General features: G+C 35.7%; 1 protein-coding gene across 4 annotated transcripts in view; it reads left to right on the forward strand.

Moving 5' to 3' along the window:
* Positions 1-12,867, forward strand: part of LOC133561055 (receptor-type tyrosine-protein phosphatase zeta-like) — a 213,382-nt gene that overhangs the window by 137,329 nt on the left and 63,186 nt on the right. For all 4 annotated transcript variants that reach the window (XM_061914222.1, XM_061914221.1, XM_061914219.1 and 1 more), the window contains 2 exons: positions 1,792-1,983; positions 4,379-4,523. In XM_061914222.1, the coding sequence (XP_061770206.1) occupies positions 1,792-1,983; positions 4,379-4,523 (337 nt within the window). The remainder of the gene's footprint in view (positions 1-1,791; positions 1,984-4,378; positions 4,524-12,867) is intronic.

A 12,867-nucleotide genomic window follows, 5' to 3' on the forward strand; every position in this document is an offset into this window, starting at 1 on the left:
AAAATGACATTTTTTAGGAGACTTTGCACAGGGGTTCTTTGAAGGCGTGTAAAATCAAAACCTGAGAACTTATCAAAACTCTGTTCTACACTTTTAATCAGAAGGGTTCAGTCCCTCTCCTGTGCGAGTTTGAAGCCAAAACAACAAACGCACCCAGAGGAGATAATGTTTGAAGAAAGGTGACTGGTTTTTACAAAACGTTTGTTTTGAAGGGGGGATTGCAAACTTCCTGTTGATTTTTGTTGGGAGTTGTCAACCTATGAAATGTAGGTCTAAGCGAGACCTACATAGAGGTTTTTGTTTCATGTCTCTCCGACACTCTTACCGGAAGTTACAAGCAGATTTGTCTGTGTTTTCTTCCTAGGAACAGTTTTATCAAAGGACTCCACAGGAGTCCTTTGCCATGGGCCAAGGACCCTATTGAAACTGCTGTGTTTTATTATTATTCCGCACCTACGCGCTGTAATTTGACCCCCTTAACATGCTTGAAAACTCACCAAATTTGACACACACATCGGTATAGCAAACCTTCCCAACATATTAAGCAACCATTCCCCCAAAATGAAAATTGCGCTCTAGCGCCCCCTAGGAAAAAATTACAGACAAAACTGCATGTAACTTCTGTTAGGAATGTCATAGCGACATGAAACAAAAACTCATATGTAGGTCTGACCTAAACCCAATTTTCATACACTCACTTCTTTCAGCAAAAATCTACAGGAAGTTGGCAAAAACCCCTTCAAAATGAATTTTTTGCAAAAAATGCAATTTTTGCCTCTTTGCGCTGTAATTTGACCCCTTTAAAATGCTTCAAAAGTCACCAAAATTTGGCGCACACATAAGGACTGGCGAATATTGCGATCTAATGAAAAAAACAAAAACCCAAAACTCAAAATTGCGCTCTAGCGCTATTTTTGAATAAAACACTGATAAAACTGCTCCTAGGAAGAAAACACAGACAAAATTGCTTGTAACTTCCGGTAAGAGTGTAGGAGAGACATGAAACCAAAACCTCTATGTAGGTCTCGCTTAGACCTACATTTCATAGATTGACAACCCCCAACAAAAATCAACAGGAAGTTTGCAATCCCCCCTTCAAAACAAACGTTTTGTAAAAACCAGTCACCTTTCTTCAAACATTATCTCCTCTGAGTGCGTTTGTTGTTTTGGCTTCAAACTCGCACAGGAGAGGGATTGAACCCTTCTGATTAAAAGTGTAGAACAGAGTTTTGATAAGTTCTCAGGTTTTGATTTTACGCGCCTTCAAAGAACCCCTGTGCAAAGTCTCCTAAAAAATGTCATTTTTGCCTCTTTGAGCTGTTATTTGACCCCTTTAAAATGCTTCTAAACTCACCAAACTTGACACACATATCAGGTCTGGCAAAAATTGCGATCTGATGAAAAAACCTAACCTCAAAACTCAAAATTGCGCTCTACCGCCCCCCTAGGAATACAACACGGACAAACTGCTCCTAGGAAGAAAACACAGACAAAACTGCTTGTAACTTCCGGTAGGAATGTCAGAGAGACATGAAACAAAAACCACTATGTAGGTCTCAATTAGACCTACATTTTAATAATTAACATACTTTAGCAAAAATCAACAGGACGTTAGATATTTTCACTTCAATACAACAACTGCATTACTTTCACAATGCATTAGATTCTCAAAATAGTGGCTCCAAGGCGTCTTCTAACGCTTCTCCGGCCGTGGGTCTCGGGGGCAGCAGCCAAAGGCGGACCCGACCAACGCTGCTTGCAGCTTTAATTATGATTATTCTTCTCTTCCAGGCGGTGTGCTGGCCGAGGAGACAAAGAGGTCGCCTGTAAACAAACCTCCAGAAAGCAGCACCTCAGCCTCCTTCTGGATCACAGCCAGGGCGGCGAGCGCCAGCAACACCCTGGCCGACACGGTCTACAAGTCCTTCACCTCGTCCTCGCTGCTCCGAGTGCTGGCACAGACCACCCAGCCCATGTTTAATGGTGAGATCCCGCCATAACTGCACCTTATGTCGCAACTTTTAACCTTCACTGACAATATTATGGGTTTGGTACAAAGTAGCTGGGGAGAGGCAAGTCTGGTCAACTCTGCTTAGGCTGCTGCCCCCGCGACCCCACTTTGGGTAAGCGGAAGACGATGGATGAATTGTGTCCAGGTCCTTATTTTAGTTCTGTTCCACATACTGTTTTAGTGTGGATTGGAACGAGTACCTTGCTAAATGATAGCAAGGAGACCCACATGGAGTAAAAAGTCAAGCCCAAAAAATATTTTCAAACCAAAAAAAATACTTCAAATTTAAGAAAAAACAATTTAAAACCAAAAAGCAAATATTTTTCTGGTAAAAAAAAAGTTTGCCTTTTTTTTTTTTTGTTAGAGTGTTTTTATGGGAGGTTTGAAAAGTACTGGTTCCCAACGTGGTTTAACCAGCAGTGGAGCATGTTCAGCAGCGCACACGCACAGAGTACTTACAAGCAGACACAGTGTGTAGACAGAAAAGGGAGAATGGACACATCTTGGTGTAAAAAGTCAATATAAAGGTGAAGTTATAACACTGAAACAACCTCAGGAAGAGCTGCTTTAAGACATGGCTAGTTTCTTACAAATACTCTTATCACTGGAGGACGAGGAATAGCTAAACATGCTTCACTACACAATTGCTCACCGGCGTCACAATGTAAACAAACGCCATGGGTGGATCTACACCTGACATCCACTGTAATGATACCAAGTACAAGAGCGTATCGAGTCGATACTACTATGAATTTATCGTCACAAAATCTTTTTTTGTTTTTTTAATGTATATTACGTTTAAAAAGTCAGTAAATGCGTCCCTGGACACATGAGGACTTTGAATATGACCAATGTATGATCCTGTAACTACTTGGTATCGGATCCATACCTAAATGTGTGGTATCATCCAAAACTAATGTCAAGTATCAAAGAAGAGAAGAATAAGTGATTATTACATTTGAACAGAAGTGTAGATAGAACATGTTCAAACAGAAAACAGGACGACACCTACCATTTACATCAGTATTTCTCAACCATATTATTATTGATTTTTTAGTTATTATATTTTATTGCATGATCCTGTAACTACTTGGTATCGGATCCATACCTAAATGTGTGGTATCATCCAAAACTAATGTCAAGTATCAAAGAAGAGAAGAATAAGTGATTATTACATTTGAACAGAAGTGTAGATAGAACATGTTCAAACAGAAAACAGGACGACACCTACCCTCCATCCATCCATTTTCTACCGCTTATTCCCTTTCGGGGTCGCGGGGGGCGCTGGCGCCTATCTCAGCTACAATCGGGCGGAAGGCGGGGTACACCCTGGACAAGTCGCCACCTCATCGCAGGGCCAACACAGATAGACAGACAACATTCACACTCACATTCACACATTAGGGCCAATTTAGTGTTGCCAATCAACCTACCCTACCCTTTACATCAGTATTTCTCAACCATATTATTATTGGTTTATTAGTTATTATATTTTATTGCATGATCCTGTAACTACTTGGTATCGGATCCATACCTAAATGTGTGGTATCATCCAAAACTAATGTCAAGTATCAAAGAAGAGAAGAATAAGTGATTATTACATTTGAACAGAAGTGTAGATAGAACATGTTCAAACAGAAAACAGCGCGACATCTACCCTTTACATCAGTATTTCTTAAACATATTACAATTGGTTTATTAGAAATGATATTTTATTATATTTGATTGTATGATCCTGTAACTACTTGGTATCGGATCGATACCTAAATGTGTGGTATCATCCAAAACTAATGTCAAGTATCAAAGAGGAGAAGAATAAGTGATTATTACATTTGAACAGAAGTGTAGATAGAACATGTTAAAAGAGAAAATAAGCAGATATTAACAGTAAATGAACAAGTAGATTAATAATCAATTTTTTACAGTTTGTCCCTCATAATGTGTATAAAATAATAGGTGTATAAATGACACAATATGTTACTGCAGACTAATTAGGAGTCTTTGTTTGTTTACTTACTACTAAAAGACAAGTTGTTTAGTATGTTCAACATTTTATTGAAGGACTAAATGACAATAATAAACATGTTTCATGTAATATTTTTTCTTACAACAAAGACAATAATTAAATCAGCAAAGATGGCGGTTCGTTCAGAATCACATCCTGGTCTTAAAGACAAATTTTCTTTGATTTTTTTCCTCAACTCTCACCTGGTTGTCCCTCAGCCTTTTGTTTCCTTCCTGTCTGAGGCTCAACGTCGCTCTCTAGTGGTGGTTTTCTACAACTACATGACTTAACGACATGGCACCTGGACACCAGGTGACCCAGCTTGAGGGCGGGGACTAACTGTGAGGTGTGTGCCCGCTCAGAGGGGAGGAACAGCAGCCACGAGTCTCACGTGGGCCTGGTGGCCAGCGTGGAGAGGGAGAGGAGGACCATCATTCCTCTGGCTGTGGTCTCCACCCTCACCATTCTCTGTCTGCTGGTGCTGGTGGGAATACTCGTCTACTGGAGGTGCGCACACACACACACACACTTCTTGTTTGATCATATATTGCTGCCTTTGCACCTGCCAATGTCTACTTTTGTATGCACATTAAATCAACAAAAAAATCCTGACTTTGGAGCAATGTTCACAGACTCTAGTATTTGGCTCTCTATTAGATGCAATGGTTTCCATTTGGGGACCACGAGTTATGTCCTAACTTGTTCACACCTCCTCATATGGAAGCGACATGTCCTCGTTGATGTCTCAAGAAGGCTAGAAATACAAGAACACACGCACACACACACACACACAAACACATTTATGTCTTTGTTACCTTCTTGAGACCTGAGAAAAATGCCTCCCTCTTTAGGACCACCCGTACTAGATATATAAAGAAATGTATTTACAACATTAGTAATATATACAATCCATGCAAATATTTAAAAACAACCTTGCAAAAAAATGAGTTTGAATTTCACAAGAAAAACTTAGAATTGTGTCATTATTATAATAAAAGTTGTAAATGTACTCAACACGAGTCAAAATTTGACAAGAAAATCTGAACATTTGTGCACAATTATGCTAAAAGTTGGAATTTTTACTCAATAACAGTCGCAATTTTCCAGGAAAAGCTTAAAATTTGGTCAACTTTATGAAAAGAGTCGTCATTTTACACAACAAAAGTCACAATTTTATAAGAAAACTGTTAGATGTTGACAACATTATAATAATAATCGGAACTTCACTTGGCAAAATTATGACTAAAGTCAAAATTTTACTAAAAAAATGTCCCTGTTTTACAAGAACAACACAAATTGGCAATATTGTGATCAAATATTTGACCACCAGGGGGTGCAAATGAGATTTTTTTCGGGGATGAATAAGGAAGGCCTTTAGCTGCATTTGATCAGCTAAAGATCATATATTGCTGCCTTTGCACCTGCCAATGTTTACTTTTGTATGCACATTAAATCAACAAAAAAATCCTGACTTTGGAGCAATGTTCACAGACACTAGTATTTGGCTCTCTATTAGATGCAATGGTTTTCTGTGTGGGGACCATGATTTATGTCCTAACTTGTTCGCACCTCCTCATATGGAAGCTATGTTTCCTCGTTGATGTCTCAAGAAGGCTAGAAATACAAGAACACACACACATACACACACACACATTCATGTCTTTGTTACCTTCTTGAGACCTGAGAAGAATGCCTCCCCCTTTAGGACCACCCGTACTAGATATATAAAGAAATGTATTTACAACATTAGTAATATATACAATCCATGCAAATATTTAAAAACAACCTTGCAAAAAAATGAGTTTGAATTTCACAGGCAAAAGATCACAATTTCACGAGAAAAACTTAGAATTGTGTCATTATTATAATAAAAGTTGTAAATGTACTCAACACGAGTCAAAATTTGACAAGAGAATCTGAACATTTGTGCACAATTATGATAAAAGTTGGAATTTTTACTCAATAACAGTCACAATTTTCCAGGAAAAGCTTAAAATTTGGTCAACTTTATGAAAAGAGTCGTCATTTTACACAACAAAAGTCACAATTTTATAAGAAAACTGTTAGATGTTGACATTATAACAATAATCGGAACTTCAATTGGCAAAATTATGACTGAAGTCAAAATTTTACTAAAAAAAATGTCCCTGTTTTACAAGAACAACACAAATTGGCAATATTGTGATCAAATATTTTACCACCAGGGGGTGCAAATGAGGTTTTTTTCGGGGATGAATAGGGAAGTCCTTTAGCTGCATTTGATCAGCTAAAGATCATATATTGCTGCCTTTGCACCTGCCAATGTTTACTTTTGTATGCACATTAAATCAACAAAAAAATCCTGACTTTGGAGCAATGTTCACAGACTCTAGTATTTGGCTTTCTATTAGATGCAATGGTTTCCATTTGGGGACCACGAGTTATGTCCTAACTTGTTCACACCCCCTCATATGGAAGCTACTTGTCCTTGTTGATGTCTCAAGAAGGCTAGAAATTCAAGAACACACACACACACACACACATTCATGTATTTGTTACATTCTTGAGACCTGAGAAGAATGCCTCCCTCTTTAGGACCACCCGTACTAGATATATAAAGAAGTGTATTTACAACATAAATATATAATAAAAGTTGTAATTTTACTCAACGCAAGTCAAAATGTTACAAGAAAAATTGAAAATGTGTGCAAAATTATGATAACAGTTGGAATTTTACTCAATAACTGTCACAATTTTACAAGGAAAGCTTAAATTTTGGTCAACTTTATGAAAAGAGTCGTCATTTTACACAACAAAAGTCACAATTTTATAAGAAAACTGTTAGATGTTGACAACATTATAATAATAATCGGAACTTCACTTGGCAAAATTATGACTTAAGTCAAAATTTTACTAAAAAAAATGTCCCTGTTTTACAAGAACAACACAGATTGGCAATATTGTGATAAAATATTTTACCACCAGGGGGTGCAAATGAGATTTTTTTCGGGGATGAATAGGGAAGTCCTTTAGCTGCATTTGATCAGCTAAAGATCATATATTGCTGCCTTTGCACCTGCCAATGTTTACTTTTGTATGCACATTAAATCAAACAAAAAATCCTGACTTTGGAGCAATGTTCACAGACTCTAGTATTTGGCTCTCTATTAGATGCAATGGTTTTCTGTGTGGGGACCATGATTTATGTCCTAACTTGTTCGCACCTCCTCATATGGAAGCTATGTTTCCTCGTTGATGTCTCAAGAAGGCTAGAAATACAAGAACACACACACACACACACACACATACACACACACACATTCATGTCTTTGTTACCTTCTTGAGACCTGAGAAGAATGCCTCCCCCTTTAGGACCACCCGTACTAGATATATAAAGAAATGTATTTACAACATGAATAATATATACAATCCATGCAAATATTTAAAAACAACCTTGCAAAAAAATGAGTTTGAATTTCACAGGCAAAAGGTCACAATTTCACGAGAAAAACTTAGAATTGTGTCATTATTATAATAAAAGTTGTAAATGTACTCAACACGAGTCAAAATTTGACAAGAGAATCTGAACATTTGTGCACAATTATGATAAAAGTTGGAATTTTTACTCAATAACAGTCACAATTTTCCAGGAAAAGCTTAAAATTTGGTCAACTTTATGAAAAGAGTCGTCATTTTACACAACAAAAGTCACAATTTTATAAGAAAACTGTTAGATGTTGACATTATAACAATAATCGGAACTTCAATTGGCAAAATTATGACTGAAGTCAAAATTTTACTAAAAAAAATGTCCCTGTTTTACAAGAACAACACAAATTGGCAATATTGTGATCAAATATTTCACCACCAGGGGGTGCAAATGAGGTTTTTTTCGGGGATGAATAGGGAAGTCCTTTAGCTGCATTTGATCAGCTAAAGATCATATATTGCTGCCTTTGCACCTGCCAATGTTTACTTTTGTATGCACATTAAATCAACAAAAAAATCCTGACTTTGGAGCAATGTTCACAGACTCTAGTATTTGGCTTTCTATTAGATGCAATGGTTTCCATTTGGGGACCACGAGTTATGTCCTAACTTGTTCACACCTCCTCATATGGAAGCTACTTGTCCTTGTTGATGTCTCAAGAAGGCTAGAAATTCAAGAACACACACACACACACACACACATTCATGTATTTGTTACATTCTTGAGACCTGAGAAGAATGCCTCCCTCTTTAAGACCACCCGTACTAGATATATAAAGAAGTGTATTTACAACATAAATATATAATAAAAGTTGTAATTTTACTCAACGCAAGTCAAAATGTTACAAGAAAAATTGAAAATGTGTGCAAAATTATGATAAAAGTTGGAATTTTACTCAATAACTGTCACAATTTTACAAGGAAAGCTTAAATTTTGGCCAATTTTATTTAAAGAGTCGTCATTTTACTCGAGAAAAGTCAACATTTTTTAAGAAAAGTCCTGAATGTATGCAATAATATAATAATAATCGGAACTTCACTTGTCAAAACTATGACAAAAGTCAAAATTTTATTCAAAAGATGTGACTGTTTTCCAGGAACAACAAAATAATCGGCGATATTGTGATAAAATATTTCACAACCAGGGGGTGCAAATGAGATATTTTTCAGGGATGAATAGGGAAGTCCTTTAGCTGCATTTGATCAGCTAAAGATCATATATTGCTGCCTTTGCTCCTGCCAATGTTTACTTTTGTATGCACATTATATCAACAAAAAAATCCTGACTTTGGAGCAATGTTCACGGACTCTAGTATTTGGCTCTCTATTAGATGCAATGGTTTCCATTTGGAGACCATGAGTTATGTCCTAACTTGTTCACACCTCATATGGAAGCGACTTTTCCTCGTTGATGTCTCAAGAAGGCTAGAAATACAAGAACACACACACACACACACACTCATGTCTTTGTTACCTTCTTGAGACCTGAGAAGAATGCCTCCCCCTTTAGGACCACCCGTACTATATATATAAAGAAATTTATTTACAACATGAATAATATATACAATCAATGCAAATATTTAAAAACAACCTTGCAAAAAAATTAGTTAGAATTTCACAGGCAAAAGGTCACAATTTCACAAGAAAAACTTAGAATTGTGTCATTATTATAATAAAAGTTGTAAATTTACTCAACACAAGTCAAAATTTGACAAGAAAATCTGAACATTTGTGCAAAATTATGATAAAAGTTGGAATTTTACTCAATAACAGTCACAATTTTTCAGGAAAAGCTTAAAATTTGGTCAACTTTATGAAAAGAGTCGTCATTTTACACAACAAAAGTCACAATTTGATAAGAAAACTGTTAGATGTTGACAACATTATAATAATAATCGGAACTTCACTCGGCAAAATTATGACTAAAGTCAAAATTTTACTAAAAAAATGTCCCTGTTTTACAAGAACACAAATTGGCAATATTGTGATACAATATTTTACCACCAGGGGGTGCAAATGAGATTTTTTTCGGGGATGAATAGGGAAGTCCTTTAGCTGCATTTGATCAGCTAAAGATCATATATTGCTGCATTTGCACCTGCCAATGTCTACTTTTGTATGCACATTAAATCAACAAAAAAATCCTGACTTTGGAGCAATGTTCACGGACTCTAGTATTTGGCTCTCTATTAGATGCAATGGTTTTCTGTGTGGGGACCATGATTTATGTCCTAACTTGTTCACACCTCCTCATATGGAAGCTACGTTTCCTCGTTGATGTCTCAAGAAGGCTAGAAATACAAGAACACACACACACACACACACACACACACACATACACATTCATGTCTTTGTTACCTTCTTGAGACCTGAGAAGAAGGCCTCCCTCTTTAGGACCACCCTTACTAGATATATAAAGAAATGTATTTACAACATTAATAATATATACAATCCATGCAAATATTTAAAAACAACCTTGCAAAAAAAATGAGTTTGAATTTCACAGGCAAATGGTCACAATTTCACAAGAAAAACTTAGAATTGTGTCATTATTATAACAAAAGTTGTAAATTTACTCAACACGAGTCAAAATTTGACAAGAAAATCTGAACATTTGTGCAAAGTTATGATAAAAGTTGGAATTTTACTCAATAACAGTCACAATTTTCCAGGAAAAGCTTAAAATTTGGTCAACTTTATGAAAAGAGTCGTCATTTTACACAACAAAAGTCACAATTTTATAAGAAAACTGTTAGATGTTGACATTATAACAATAATCGGAACTTCAATTGGCAAAATTATGACTGAAGTCAAAATTTTACTAAAAAAAATGTCCCTGTTTTACAAGAACAACACAAATTGGCAATATTGTGATCAAATATTTTACCACCAGGGGGTGCAAATGAGGTTTTTTTCGGGGATGAATAGGGAAGTCCTTTAGCTGCATTTGATCAGCTAAAGATCATATATTGCTGCCTTTGCACCTGCCAATGTTTACTTTTGTATGCACATTAAATCAACAAAGAAATCCTGACTTTGGAGCAATGTTCACAGACTCTAGTATTTGGCTTTCTATTAGATGCAATGGTTTCCATTTGGGGACCACGAGTTATGTCCTAACTTGTTCACACCCCCTCATATGGAAGCTACTTGTCCTTGTTGATGTCTCAAGAAGGCTAGAAATTCAAGAACACACACACACACACACACATTCATGTATTTGTTACATTCTTGAGACCTGAGAAGAATGCCTCCCTCTTTAGGACCACCCGTACTAGATATATAAAGAAGTGTATTTACAACATAAATATATAATAAAAGTTGTAATTTTACTCAACGCAAGTCAAAATGTTACAAGAAAAATTGAAAATGTGTGCAAAATTATGATAAAAGTTGGAATTTTACTCAATAACTGTCACAATTTTACAAGGAAAGCTTAAATTTTGGCCAATTTTATTTAAAGAGTCGTCATTTTACTCTAGAAAAGTCAAAAATTTTTAAGAAAAGTCCTGAATGTCAGCAATAATATAATAATAATCGGAACTTCACTTGTCAAAACTATGACAAAAGTCAAAATTTTATTCAAAAGATGTGACTGTTTTCCAGGAACAACAAAATAATCGGCGATATTGTGATAAAATATTTCACAACCAGGGGGTGCAAATGAGATATTTTTCAGGGATGAATAGGGAAGTCCTTTAGCTGCATTTGATCAGCTAAAGATCATATATTGCTGCCTTTGCACCTGCCAATGTTTACTTTTGTATGCACATTAAATCAACAAAAAAATCCTGACTTTGGAGCAATGTTCACGGACTCTAGTATTTGGCTCTCTATTAGATGCAATGGTTTCCATTTGGAGACCATGAGTTATGTCCTAACTTGTTCACACCTCATATGGAAGCGACTTTTCCTCGTTGATGTCTCAAGAAGGCTAGAAATACAAGAACACACACACACACACTCATGTCTTTGTTACCTTCTTGAGACCTAAGAAGAATGCCTCCCACTTTAGGACCACCCGTACTATATATATAAAGAAATGTATTTACAACATGAATAATATATACAATCCATGCAAATATTTAAAAACAACCTTGCAAAAAAATTAGTTAGAATTTCACAGGCAAAAGGTCACAATTTCACAAGAAAAACTTAGAATTGTGTCATTATTATAATAAAAGTTGTAAATTTACTCAACACAAGTCAAAATTTGACAAGAAAATCTGAACATTTGTGCAAAATTATGATAAAAGTTGGAATTTTACTCAATAACAGTCGCAATTTTTCAGGAAAAGCTTAAAATTTGCTCAACTTTATGAAAAGAGTCGTCATTTTACACAACAAAAGTCACAATTTGATAAGAAAACTGTTAGATGTTGACAACATTATAATAATAATCGGAACTTCACTCGGCAAAATTATGACTAAAGTCAAAATTTTACAAAAAAAAATGTCCCTGTTTTACAAGAACACAAATTGGCAATATTGTGATACAATATTTTACCACCAGGGGGTGCAAATGAGTTTTTTTTCTGGGATGAATAGGGAAGTCCTTTAGCTGCATTTGATCAGCTAAAGATCATATATTGCTGCATTTGCACCTGCCAATGTCTACTTTTGTATGCACATTAAATCAACAAAAAAATCCTGACTTTGGAGCAATGTTCACGGACTCTAGTATTTGGCTCTCTATTAGATGCAATGGTTTTCTGTGTGGGGACCATGATTTATGTCCTAACTTGTTCACACCTCCTCATATGGAAGCTACGTTTCCTCGTTGATGTCTCAAGAAGGCTAGAAATACAAGAACACACACACACACACACACACACACACACATACACATTCATGTCTTTGTTACCTTCTTGAGACCTGAGAAGAAGGCCTCCCTCTTTAGGACCACCCTTACTAGATATATAAAGAAATGTATTTACAACATTAATAATATATACAATCCATGCAAATATTTAAAAACAACCTTGCAAAAAAAATGAGTTTGAATTTCACAGGCAAATGGTCACAATTTCACAAGAAAAACTTAGAATTGTGTCATTATTATAACAAAAGTTGTAAATTTACTCAACACGAGTCAAAATTTGACAAGAAAATCTGAACATTTGTGCAAAGTTATGATAAAAGTTGGAATTTTACTCAATAACAGTCGCAATTTTCCAGGAAAAGCTTAAAATTTGGTCAACTTTATGAAAAGAGTCGTCATTTTACACAACAAAAGTCACAATTTGATAAGAAAACTGTTACATGTTGACAACATTATAATAATAATCGGAACTTCACTTGGCAAAATTATGACTAAAGTCAAAATTTTACTAAAAAAATGTCCCTGTTTTACAAGAACAACACTAATTGGCAATATTGTGAT

Source organism: Nerophis ophidion, linkage group LG10, assembly GCF_033978795.1.
Source record: "Nerophis ophidion isolate RoL-2023_Sa linkage group LG10, RoL_Noph_v1.0, whole genome shotgun sequence".
NCBI lineage: Eukaryota > Metazoa > Chordata > Actinopteri > Syngnathiformes > Syngnathidae > Nerophis > Nerophis ophidion.